General features: G+C 44.4%; 1 protein-coding gene across 4 annotated transcripts in view; it reads left to right on the top strand.

The window, feature by feature from the left end:
* The window catches only part of KIF3B (kinesin family member 3B), a 37928-nt gene extending 25150 nt beyond the window's left edge, over positions 1–12778 (top strand). For all 4 annotated transcript variants that reach the window (XM_067707812.1, XM_067707813.1, XM_067707810.1 and 1 more), the window contains 7 exons: positions 392–493; positions 709–831; positions 940–1058; positions 5336–5449; positions 6141–6246; positions 8556–8734; positions 9299–12778. In XM_067707812.1, coding sequence (XP_067563913.1) covers positions 392–493; positions 709–831; positions 940–1058; positions 5336–5449; positions 6141–6246; positions 8556–8734; positions 9299–9395 — 840 coding nt within the window. In that variant the 3' untranslated portion in view covers positions 9396–12778. The remainder of the gene's footprint in view (positions 1–391; positions 494–708; positions 832–939; positions 1059–5335; positions 5450–6140; positions 6247–8555; positions 8735–9298) is intronic.
* Positions 12779–13594: the final 816 nt, after the last annotated feature.

Raw genomic sequence — 13594 nt, forward strand, 5'->3', positions numbered from 1 at the left:
TGTCTGTGGCCCTCAGTGGACTCTCAGCTTTGTGATTGGTATTTACAGCTGCATCCTCAGTACCTAGCACATAGGAGGTGCTTAATAGGTTCTTAGTGGGGTCAAATACTTGGTACAAACAAACCCAAACAGTGTTTTTTAAAAAGAAACCTGCAATTCATGTATGTCTGGGGAAGCTGTATCTTCAGTGTTTCCAAGATAAAGCCCCCAGTGAAGCGGCCTCAGCCCCACCCGTGATGGGAAGGGTACAGCTGAGCACGCTATACTTTCCCCCAGAGTTCATCCCCTTGGGCTCAGTCCTGAGCTCTTTAGCTTTCATGGGCTTCCCTGTGAGGAGCTGTGTTCTGAGGGAGGCCACTCATCAGATGGATTCTACTTTTTCCTCACAAAGGCCATGGAGAGTAAGCTGCTTGTTGGAGGAAAAAATATAGTAGATCATACAAACGAACAGCAGAAAATCCTGGAGCAGAAACGGCAGGAGATTGCAGAGCAGGTAACTTTTCATGCCTTTTTGGAGAGAATGGGGTGGGGTGAGGTTGTGTTAATGCGACAGAGCGAATATCTCTTGTATTAGACTCTTCAAAGGGAACGGAACTGAAGTGTGTCAGCCCCTTCCTGGCGGGAGACCCTGATTTGCAGCCCCCAGCCCCATATTCTTGTATAGACCTTGTCTCTAGGCACACTGATCAATTTTGCGATGTTGCTCAGAAACGTCGAGAAAGAGAAATCCAGCAACAGATGGAAAGCCGCGACGAGGAGACCTTGGAACTGAAAGAGACGTACAGCTCATTGCAGCAAGAGGTGGACATCAAGACCAAGAAGCTCAAAAAGGTATGAAAGGAACGAGGCCAGGCAGAGGTGCCTTGAGGCTTGGGGCAGAGGGAGAACTCTGTTGTCTAGAGGGCTGCCCCTCTCACCTGCCTCTCCTGTCGGTTCCAGCTCTTCTCCAAGCTTCAGGCAGTGAAGGCAGAGATCCATGACCTCCAAGAAGAGCACATCAAGGAGCGGCAGGAGCTGGAACAGACACAGAATGAGCTCACCCGGGAGCTGAAACTCAAGTAAGGTCTGGGCCTTCCAGGGCTCCCCTAGCACTTGCTGGGTTTGCTGTGTGTTCAGTCAGAAACATACCCCTGAGGACAGGGCCCTACTTCTCTCCACCCCATCTCCTGCCACCTTGTCTGTCTTCTGTTTATTCCAAACAAAGTTATTTTCTGTCTCTGGGTCCCATCTGTTAACTGAGATGATCTCCAAGTTCCTTTCCACTCTACCTTCCTGCCTTTAAAGAAGGCTTCTATCTATTGATAAAAGGGAATCTTTTATTAACTAGAATTTTCTGAGTGGTATAATGAACAGCCAAATACCCATCACCCAGATTCCATGATAAACAATCTTCTGTCTTCTATCTTTCATAAAAATATTTTAAAGCAAATCTTACCTCATGTTATCTCCTTCCTATATACCTACATACATGACCACAGTGCTTTTCTTTAAAAAAGCTTTATTGAGATATAATTCACATACCATACAATTCACCTGTTTAAAGTATACAAGTCATTTGTTTTTCCGGCCGTGCCGCGTGGCTCACAGTATCTCAGTTTCCTGACTAGGGATTGAACCTGGGCCCCGGCACTGAAAGCCCGAAATCCTACCCACTGAGCCACCAGGGAACTCCCCTACAAGTCATTAAAAAAAAATACATTTACAGGGTTGTAAAGTCATCACCACAATCTAATTTTAGAATATCTGTGTGTGCCCCCCGCCCCCACCCAAAGAAACCCTGTACCAATTATCAGTCACTCCTCATTACCGCGTACCCCAGCCTAATAACTACTGGTCTACTTTCTGTCTCCATAAATTTGCCTATTCTCCACCTTTCATATAAATGGAATTATACAATATGTGGTCTTTTGTGACTGGTTTCTTTCAATTAACATGCTCTCAGGGGTCATCCATGTTGTAGCATGTTAGCACTTCATTCTTTTTAATGGCTGAACAATATGGTATTGTATGGATATTCCACATTTTTTCCATTCATTAGTTGATGGACATTTGGGTTGTTCCTACCTTTCAGTTATAATGAATAATGCTGCTGTGAACATGTGTGTACAAGTTTTATTGTGGACTTAGGTTTGCAATTCTCTTAGGTTATCCAAGAGTCTTACAGTTTTAGGTCTTACCTTTAGGTCTGCAATCCATTTTGAGTTAATTTCTTGTAAAGTCTGAGGTATGGTTCCAAATGCATTCTTTTGTATGTGGCTGTCCAGTTGTTCCAGCACCATTTGTTGCAAAGGCTCTTCTTTCATTGTCTTTGCACCCTTGTTGAAAATCAGTTGACCATAAATGTAAGGGTTTATTTCTGAATTCTCAGTATTGTTCGATTGAGCTGTATGTCTGTCCTTACGCCAGTACCACACTGTCTTGATTACTGTAACTTTGTAGTAACTTTTGAAATGAGGAAATGTGAGTCTTCCAACTTCGTTGTTCTTTTTCAAGATTCTTTGTGGCTATTCAGGGTCCCTTACATTTCCATATAAACTTTAAGATTGGCTTTTCAATTTCTGCAAAAAAAAAAAAAGCCAGCTGGGGTTTTGATAGGGACTGTGTTGACTGTATAGATCAATTTGGAGAGTATTGTCATCTTAACAGTATTAAGTATTCTGATCCATGAACATGGGCTGTCTTTACATTTATGTAAATCTTCTTTAATTTCTGTCAAGAATGTTTATAGTTTTCAGTGCAGTCTTCGCACCTCTTTTGTTAGATTTATACCTAAGTATTTTATTTTTATGATGCTATTGTATATGGAATTGTTTTCTTAATTTTATTTTCAGAATGTTTATTGCTAGTGTAGTGTAGAAGAAATAAAATAGATTTTTGCGTACGTAATGATATCTTTCCACCTAACAAAATTAACATTGTTTCTCTTGTACCCTGTCCCTATTCAGATTTTCTTGGTTTATTAATATTAAGATCTACATAAGAACCACATATTGCATTTGGTTATTATGTCTCTTAAGCTTATTTTAATCTGGAGCAATCCTTTTTCCTGTTAAAAACTTTTTTTCATAGTTGACTTGATGAAAAGGCTAGGGCAGGTAGCCTGTAGAAACATCCCACGCTCTGGATTTGTCAGTCTGCTTCTTCACAGTGCTGTTTAACTTGTGGCTCTATCTCCCTTACTTCTCTGTAACTGGAAGTGAGCGCTCAACCTTGGATGCGTACCAAAATCACCTGAGGAGTTTTCAAAAATAGTGATGCTTGGGCCCCTGCTAAGAGATTCTAATTTCATTGGTCTAGGGCAGTGGTCCTTAAACTTTCAGCAGGCACCAGATCATCCGAAGGGCTTGTTAAATGCAGATTGCTGGGCCCCACACCCAGAGAATCTGATTCAGTATGTCTGGGGTGGGGCCTGAGCATTTGCATTCACAAGTACCAGCTGTTGCTCCTGCTGGTTTGGTGAACACACTTTGAGAACCGTTGATCTCTCATGAGGTTCGGCTAAAATATTGTAACTGCTGTTGATGTGCAGCCTGCCTTGAGAACCACTGAGCTAATGGTTTCAGCCAGCAATGATCTTTGTTTGGCTGCATTATTTCATTAGGGGTTTTGCAAAATGATGTTTTTTTTATATCGGTCCTTCCACCACATTTGCTCGAAGTTTTCTTTAAAGAGGAACTTTCCAGGTGACTTCCCTGGTGGTCCAGTGGTTAAGACTACACGTTTCCACTCCAGAGGACACAGATTCAATCCCTGGTCGGGGCACTAAGATCCTACATGCCACGAGGCATGGTCAAAAAAAAAAAAGAGGAACTTTTCAAAGAGATTCTTTTAATGTTTAAGTTTTGAATTTGGAAAGGAGCCCTTAATATTAAATGTATGTGTCAGTCCTCTTTCTAGGCATGTACACCTAGAAAAAAGGTCAGAACAAAATATGCCAAAATAATAAGAGTATCTCTGGGTGGTGAAATTGTGTGTAATTGTATTTCTTACATTTTCTAATGTATAAATAGGACCTTTAAAGTCAGAAAGAAAAAAATATATATATATATGTTATAAAAATAGTTTCTTAAATATCGAATAAAGAGAAAATTTCTTCTCTCCAAAATATTTTTTTCTTTAAGGAAGCCATTTTCATTGCTATGTCTCTTATTAATATCTTTTTTAAAAATTATTATTATTATTATATATATTTTTGGCTGTGTTGGGTGTTTGTTGCTGCTCTCGGGCTTTCTCTAATTGCGGGGAGCGGGGCCTAGTCTTCGGTGTGGTGTGTGAGCTTCTCATTGCAGTGGCTTCTCTCGTTGCGGAGCATGGGCTCTAGGTGCGTGGGCTTCAGTAGTTGTGGCGCACGGGCTCAGTAGTTGTGGCGCACGGGCTCAGTAGTTGTGGCTTGCAGGCTCTAGAGCATAGGCTCAGTAGTTGTGGCTCACGGGCTTAGTTGCTCTGCAGCATGTGGGATCTTCCCGGACCAGGGCTTGAACCTGTATCCCCTGCATTGGCAGTCGGATTCTTAACCACTGAGCCACCAGATAAGGCCCTCTAATTAATATCTTTTGAATAAACAGTGAGTCAGCCTGTTTCTCATAGCACCCTACACCTCTGTGGTGTTTGTTTTGTGTCTCTCCCACGTTAACACCCCTTTGGCATTGTTCTGTCCTGAGGTTTTGAAAGAGTGAACACAGAGAGGGGGCAGGAGATCGTCATCACCATGGAGAGACACAACCCAGTGGGTTCCAGTTTCATTGTTTGCCATGTTCCCTGGGTGCTTCTTAGGCAGAGACTCTTCTCAGGAATGGTCTTCATTCTCAGGGGTCTAAGGGACTGAAATCCATCTCGTTCTGCTCTTTGTTCTGGTGATTAGAATGTGGAGTTCTCCACCTTGGGCAACAATGCATAGGATTGGAGGAAGGCAGTTTAATTTCTAATCTGTTTTCAGCATTTTGGACGTTAACGAGCTGGCTTAGCAGTACCAGTGGCCCTCCCCAAATACTTCACTTAGCACGTGTTCACTCCAGCGTAGCCCAGGCATTGCCTTCCTCTTTAGTCCTTTCACCTCCTCAAGCTGCTACTCCTTGGGCGTAAGTGACCTTTCCATATTCCTAGGACAGACCTGTCAGCATACCAAAGAGTGTTTGTCTATCTCAGGCAGAACCAAGTGTCATTCATGTCTGTAAACCAGCTCTTTGTATGATGCTAGGCCCATAGTACCTGCTCAGTAAATGTTTGCTGAGTGACTTGACCCTTACCTATTACTTACTTCACGTGGGACCAGATAGCCAACACCCCATTCGTATTCTTTCTCCATCTATTCACCCATGTATGTGTGCTCTTACAGGCATCTTATTATAGAAAACTTCATCCCTCTGGAAGAAAAAAGTAAAATTATGAATAGATCCTTCTTTGATGAAGAGGAAGATCATTGGAAATTACATCCTATAACCAGACTGGAGTAAGTCACAAATGACTTCAAGTAGACTTTAAGGTGGGGAGGAGGGAAAGAATGTTGATAAGCTGGGCTCGGCCAGAGAGGTATGGTAAGAACACAGTTTGATCCATTTAAACTTGGAACCAATTGCAGGTCTTTGTGGCTGCCATAAGTCCATGAGGTAAAAGTTTGGTGATGAGTATGGTGTTAGGAATTGGGAGACTTTATCACAGTGAACTAATGACCTTTCCCAAGTTCCTGCTTTTCAGCTCCCCCAGCTGTCAAGTGAAACTGCTGGGCCAAGGGAGGGGCGGTACATAGGTGTTCTCTTACATGTCGGTCTGGCAATGTGGAGAAGGATTCTCAGTCTGCATCTGGATTCCACTGGAAAGATGGGAGATGTCTGCTAAGGCTGCGGGGGTGGAGAGTGTCTACAGCTAGGCTTCGTGCCTGCTGTCTAAGAACTGGAGGATGACTCAGGGCCCTTCCAGCTTAAGAGATGCGTGATGCTCACACTTGAATCAGAAAGCCACCCCAGCAGAAAATACAAGCAGCTCCTGCCCCGTTTACATGTCAGCCTTCAGTCCAGAGAGTTTCTTGCTTCAGGTTCTAGCTAAAGAAGGCTCAGTTTTCTGAGTGCTGGTTCCACAGTACCGATCCTGGGACTGTGGAACACATTCTAGCCAGGGCTTTGACCACCACAGTCCATTTCCAGGAATCAACAGATGATGAAGCGGCCAGTGTCAGCTGTGGGATACAAGAGACCATTGAGCCAGCACGCAAGAATGTCCATGATGATTCGTCCAGAGGCTCGATATAGGGTGAGAAGATTGTACTCGCGTTTCTCTCTCCTCTGTCTTAGAAGAGATTAGATTTATGTAAACCCTTAGGCACCGGTCTGCAAAGTCACAGTTTGTATTCTCTTTCCAGAGGGACCTGAGGACAGTAATATTAATAATAACAATTATAACAAATAATAGATAAATATAATTAATAAATAACAAACGATAATAAATAAAAAGGTAAAAGAGAATGAGATTTAGCAAATCAGGAGGGAAGGAGGAGAGTCCAAACATACTGTCCACGTAGCCAATAATGAGCTTTAGAATGGCCTTGCGGGCAGATGGGAAGGAAAGTAGACGTCTAGTAACAGGAGATGGAAATGCGTTAAAGAGCTGACGGTCCTTCCGTTTAACATAATGTGTGTGAGTCAAGTAGTTATTTGAAGTGACATAATTGATGACTATTTAATGACTCAAACGTATTTTACAATAAAAATACCGTACAGGCTTCTATTGATAAGCACTTGCTGTGTGCCAGGCACTGTACTCGGCACTTTGCTGCTTTCTCTAATTGAGCCCTCTCACCTACTCTGTTCGGTCAGTCCTGTGGCTTAAAGGTCAGGTAGCTGGTAAGTGGATGAATCAGGAGACACGTGTTTTTAAGTTATAGAGCAATTGGTACTGGAAGTGTATATATGAATTGAAAAATCTGGTGCAAAGTAGATCAGAATGTGAACTGGTTGTCGCTGGTTAATGGAAGTGAACTCATTTTAAATTTTCTTCTTTTTGCTTATCTGTATTTTCTAACTGTCAGTGGGGAACTGGTATGACTTTTATTTATTTATCTATTTAGGCCACACTCTGTGGCTTATGGGATCTTAGTTCCCCGACCAGGGATCGAACCTGGACCACAGCAATGAAAGCACCAAGTCCTAACCACTGGACCACCAGGGAATTCCCTGTATTACGTTTATAATGAAAGATTTTCACTTAAAAAATTTTAAATGTTTTTGAATCTCCCTTAGCAGCCAGAGCAGAACAGATTAGGATTAGTTAGCTCCTCAGGCACTGTTCTTCCTGGCATTGAGTTATTTTACGTAAAGAAAGCAAAAGCAAAAAAGATGTATTAGGTGAGGCTTTATGTAGTGGAGGATGAGTGATGTGTCACACAGAATCCTCAGAAACTTTTTTCTAGCAGTTTCAGAGAGTGCCGGTTATTTCATGTCTTAAGCCAAAAACATGATTTTAAAGCCTGCGAGTCAAATATGTGGGTTTCCAGGTGGCTTACCTTGATCTAAAGGTGGAATTTAAAGCAGTGGCTCTCAGATGATTTTTAGCAATGGACCGGCTCCATTAAGAGAAATGTTATGCAGTATCTCAACATGTAAAATTGATCAGTGGAGCCACGCTATTCTTTCCCCTACCTTCTCCCAGCTGGGGCCCCTCGTGCCCGCTCTGGGGCCCTGGGGCTTGAACTCCACTGCGTGGGAGGAGCTAGAGGGGAAGATGTGGAACCATGGGTGTTCTTCCCTCTTCACACTCAACTTGGTATTTAGGAGCTAGGTAAAGGCCCACTGCGGGATATCAAGTGAGGGAATCTATCTCCAAGGCCAGTTATGAGGCAGGGCCCAGTCTGATTTTTAAAATGTGGTAATAAGCACATATACTGCCACACACACACCCTCCACATATATACACCATACCTGCCTCCTTCCCTCTGCAACCAAAAAGTTCATCAAAGCTGCCGTAGGTGGGGAGATTATTGGTGACTACTATTTTCTCCTGCGTATCTTTTTGTATTTTCACATTGTCTACAATAAATGGGTTTTACTTAATTTATTCTTTTCCCCTGATTATTCCCCTTAGGATAGAATACATGTTCATTGGTTTTGTTTTTTGTTTTTTTAAAAAGAAAAAAAGGAAAGTAAGGCTTCCCTGGTGGCACAGTGGTTGAGAGTCCGCCTGCCAATGCAGGGGACACAGGTTCGTGCCCCGGTTCGGGAGGATCCCACATGCCACGGAGCAGCTAGGCCTGTGAGCCATGGCCGCTGAGCCTGCGCGTCTGGAGCCTGTGCTCAGCAACGGGAGAGGCCACAACAGTGAGAGGCCCACGTACCGCAAAAAAAAAAAAAAAAAAAAAGGAAAATAAAGAGCATAGAGAAGAAAATAAAAATCATCTGTAACTGCACCAGGAAGAAAGTTATAAAACTACATCACTTCTTCCGGGCGGGCCCTTGGTAGGCTTTGAGTAGCATGCAATTTGAGGTTCTGTTCTTGGGTTTAGATTGCTTGAACTCCCTTTGTGTGACTGGAGGCCATCCTAGCTGGTCTTGGCTCTGCTTCTGCAGGCAGAAAACATCGTGCTGCTGGAGCTGGACATGCCCAGCCGGACCACCAGAGACTACGAGGGGCCCGCCATTGCCCCCAAAGTCCAGGCCGCGTTGGATGCAGCTCTGCAGGATGAAGATGAGATACAGGTGGACGCATCATCCTTTGAAAGCACTGCAAATAAGAAACCCAAGGCCAGGTGAGTGGCTTTTGGTGACCTCTGTTTGAACAGAACATGTTTGAACAAGGACAAATGAGGGGAGAGTGTGGCAAAAGTGCTTGTTTATCGTGGAAGTAAGTGGCAGAGCCCGAGTTAACCTAGGTCTATCTGAATCCACAACCCAGGCTCTGAGCCTCAGTTTAAATGACCAAGGATTTAATTTGGTGCTAAATTAGAAATTCTATCTTGTTAAATTCTGGATTTGAAATTTAAGGAAAATAATTGAGTGAAAAACCAAAAAAGGAGTGAATTCTACCTGCAAACTTAGTATTTTTTACCAATTTGGAGAAGATAGTCAAAATATGATTTTAATGGAATAACAATTGCTGAGAATCAGAGGCCCTCCCCTGAGATCTCACTCCTCCGTTGGCAGGTTGTGTTGGCCATTGAAGAGGGGCAGTCTGTGCCAGTCTCTGGTAGTTTTACAGTTGAAAGTCCACTGAGGCAAGGCCACCCTGAGATGTAATGGCATTTGATGGGAAAGGAATCTGATCTGTGTCAGAGACGGGATGTGTAATGTACGTATGTGCTTGACTTTTGCAGACCTAAAAGTGGAAGGAAGTCGGGATCCTCCTCCTCTTCCTCAGGAACCCCCGCATCTCAGCTTTATCCACAGTCTCGGGGGCTGGTTCCAAAGTAAACCCACTTCCTCCTCTCCCAGAGTATAAACAGCGTTTGCCTTCTGAGAGAAGAGACAAGCAAAAACCCGCAGAGAGGACTCGAGCCCAAACTCAGAACCATTCCGCTGGGGAGGAGCGATGGCCTCTTTGCAGATTAACCAACTTAATCTGGTTGAAACATGCTGGTCATAATCTGGCACTCAGCTCCTCTGGGAACCGTCCTTTAATTAGCATCTCAGAAATGCATGGGTAAGGTAAAGCGCGATAGCCGAAGTGGAAAGCAAGAGAATGACCAGAGACCTTGCTTCCCTTCTCCCTTTCCTCCTTCTCCTCTCCCTTCCCTTGCCCTCCCACCCTCTCCCCTCTCCTTTCTAGCCTGTTCTTTACACTGGGCTCCCTTCTTGTTGAACAATAGGGCAGAATCAGGAGTCACCTTAGCAGGACCAAGTCTTTGGAGGCTCAGGATAAAATGATACTGAGGTGGGAAAGCGAAAGCCCTAGAACTTGAACAGGTGCTTGTTTTTGTAGGTAGAAATGAGAAATCTCATTTGGAGCCAAGCCTCTGAGGGGCACGGTCCATGCCCCTCAGTAAGAAGTGGATCTCCCTCTGGGATCTGCTGAAGGAGCAGATGTTTTTCGAGGAAGCTACCGACTTCTGCTCCAGAAGGATTCAATGTCAGAGGCAATAGAAATAACATTCCCTTTGCCTCCTTGGAGAGTTTAGGGAAACAGCTTCTTGAAAACCTCAAAACCATGACCATCTTGTCAAAGACATAAATCTGTAAGTTGATGCCATGTCCATACACCGTGTCACTTTACTCTTCATTTGTCACCATTTTCCCCATGCACGCATGCTCTGAGCATCCCTGCCTGGGCCCATCCTCTGCCTCCAGAGCATGCTCTGCAGTGGGCCTGATGTGTGGGAGAAGGGAGGCTGGCTCTGCCTTCTCTGATGGGACGAGAGCTGGGGGGACGAGACACATAGTGGCACTTTTGCATCCCCCGTTTTGTTCCATATTTGCATAGAGAGCATTGGGGTGACCAGGCAGGTCAAGAGTCAAGAGGCTTGGTGCATTGGCAAGGGAAGGCATAACAGATGGAAGCAGAGGAATCCTGCCTGCCTTCAGCGGAAAACTCACCTAATCCTAGAACTGTGGCTCTTCTCAGGCAGAGCCAAAGGTGGTGGCGAGGTGTGGCTGTGCGATCGCATAGGCTCAGAGGAGAGAGTTAGGAATTTCCGTTTACATATACTAGTTTGGTTTGTAAGTTTTAGTTCTTTGTATTATTGAAATTCAAAGCTTCATTTTACGTTGGTCATTAGGTGAATGTTACTCATTTCCCCCTAAGAGAAGCTCATAAATGTGCGCGGGTGTGCAAGCACAAGCTTCCAGTGTGTCTGCGTGTGTTTGTAAGAGAGAGAGAGAGATCAAGAACTTGCCCGACTTTAGAAATACGCTACCGTGCAGTTGTTGCCTTTGTCTGTATTAAAGGCCCGTTGAATGATTAATCCAGGCTGGAAGCTCCCACGTTGGTGTCTGAGTCCACGAGCCAAGCCTGAGGGGACAATATGCGTCCCCAGTCGGCCACACCGGCGCACCTTGCTGGCACGGTGCCTCGGTTAGGTGGCGACTCAGGTGGGCCTTGAGTTATACTTTAACTCAGCTGCTCAGTTCCCAGGGCACATTTCTGGATCAGAACCCGTGGGAAAGAGGAGGTACCAAGTGCAATGTCTTAGTGCTCTACAAATGGAGCTCTGTCGTCTGACAGCTTGTCTCCTTTTTATAACCATTCTTTCTGAACCCAGGGCCCTTTTCAGCAATTCCCAGAGCATAATGGAGGCATCCCTCATCTTTCTCGGGATCAAACTCGGCTTCTTTATTATTTACTAAGAATTTACCTGTTTGAACAGAAACCAGATAATGAGGTGGGTAGCCTCAGATGGTGACCTGCCGGTTACACCTCTCTCTTGCACCACATTTCCTCGAAGCTAGTCTGAATTCTCTAGGCTGAACATATCCATTTGGCAAATCTGAGAATTGAAAATTGCAGATAACACTGTAGCTGAATACTGATGTCTCGAGGTGGCTATTCTGACCACAGGTGATTGAGTGACCATAGAACTTTTCTAAGAAGGCAAAAGAAGAAAGCCAAGTTGACAGGCAGGATTATGAAAACAGGCTTGCCTTGTACTTGGCTGTGTTCATCTGGTGGTCTGTGAAACAAAGTAGAAGAACCCCTGGGTGGAGGTGAGGCCGTCCCGTCCCAGAGCAGTCTCCGGTGCTTTTCTTCTCTCAAAATGGATCCGAGAAGTGTTCGAATAGAGTAGACAGTAGAATGTCTTGCTGCCACCGGAAAGCTGCTGCTTTGGGCTCTGAATTGAGCCTAATGTGTAGACCTACCAAGTCGACTGAGGGACCTGGTTTTCATGTCTGTAGTCATGCTAGAATGTTCCAAGCCATCTGAGGGCCTTCAAGTCAGCAGCAGCTAATGAAGTCTGGCAGCAAGTCTAACAGGATCTAAGCAGCTCATCTGAGAGAAGGAGTTTGAGACGGAGTGTGCATCCCCCCTCAGTGAGGCCCCCTTTTGCTCTGATTGGTAGGAATGTATCTGGCTTCAGATTTCAAATCCCATGTCTCCCAGGCCCCTGGATTCAGAACCCAAGGCCACAAATCATAGGCATGAAGCACTTTCTTAAGACTCCGCCCTAATATTGGATTGTCCTCCGTCGAATGCCTGCATGCTGCTTGAATCTCACCACCCGCACCTCCACGACCAAGGGCGTAAGAGAGTCCTGCAGCTCAGACGTGGGCCGTGCCCCGCTTCTGTCTGACTCTTGTAAGTCCTCCTTCACTGAATGTAGAATCGTTGCCAGGTTTCTGAGAAGCGTCGATTCCCTGTTAACGTGGGATATCAGTTCTGCCTCGCATTTCCCACTTGAGGTCGAGGTTCACTGCAAACAACGCCTTGGGCCGTCTCAGCGCCATCAGTGGACGAAAAGGGGGCTATTAATATTCTCTGAAAGCCATAATCGGAATGCTCAGAGGGACCTGGATAAGAAGAGTGGGCCTGGCTATTGTCTGTCATGCAGGGTTTTGTCTTGTACTGTTCAGAAACCTGCCCCCCTTCTCCCCACCCTTGTTTCTTGAATGAAGTGCTTTTGAGGTTATTTATGAAGGGAGTGATCCTGGGGCAGGCAGGAGGCAGTGGGCTTTATGGCTCTTTGGAGTTACTATCGATCTTGACCTTCTCTTTGGCTACCTTTAGACAAAGAATATGCCAATACTTGGGGCTCTAATTTTACAACTCATATTTATTTGTATCATCTCTTTGTCTAGGAATGTAAAAGTGATTCTAAACTAAGATGTGTAATAAAAATCAATCAGATTTATTGTACTTACAAAAAGGTGTCCTCATAAATGACTAACATTTTTGAAAATGACTTGCCTGTGGCTGACACACTGACAATTTCTCTAAACATTTGAATTTTTCTAGTGAAAGGAGGGTGGGAATGGAAAATGAAGATTGAGTTGGAATGTTGGCATTTTAAAAATATAGCAATGAGGTAAAGGGACATGAAATGAAGAAAGAGTGACAAGTGCTTCTCGTGTTTTTCCATGAAGGTTCCTGAGACAGGCAGGAAATTTCTTTTAATTTCTGTGTTTTGTTTTTTATGTTTCTTTAAATTTATTACATATTATACTTTAAAATATATACCTTTTTTTAACATAGAAATATTTCATGTTATTTACCATCAAGAAAAAAAATACCAGAAATGGGTCACTTGTTGGTCTCATGGTTTCTCATATGCTCAGGCCTGCTGGCGTGTCCCCCTGGGGGTCATGTACCCTGTCTGTGGAGTGGGGACTCAGCAGAAGGAGCTCAGACCGTGGACTCCGAGCTGGGCTTGAATCCTGGTTGTGCCTCTGCTTACTAGTTGTGTGACTATGAGGAATTTAGTTTACCTCTCTGAACCTTGGCGTCCTTGTCTGTAAAATAGGGCCAATAATCCCCGCCTGGCAGGGCCATTGTGGAGGATTAGCATTACATTTAAAGCAACAAGTACTCAAGTATGTGGATGAGAGCAGACATTTGAAAATGTGGTTATTAGGAATTCCCTGGTGGTCCAGTGAATAGGACTCCATGCTTTCACTGCCGTGGTCCGGGTTCAATCCCTGGTCGGGGAACTAAGAGCCCACAAGCCACGCAGTATGGCCAAAAA

This window comes from Pseudorca crassidens, chromosome 15 (assembly GCF_039906515.1).
Source record: "Pseudorca crassidens isolate mPseCra1 chromosome 15, mPseCra1.hap1, whole genome shotgun sequence".
In the NCBI taxonomy this organism is placed as follows: domain Eukaryota; kingdom Metazoa; phylum Chordata; class Mammalia; order Artiodactyla; family Delphinidae; genus Pseudorca; species Pseudorca crassidens.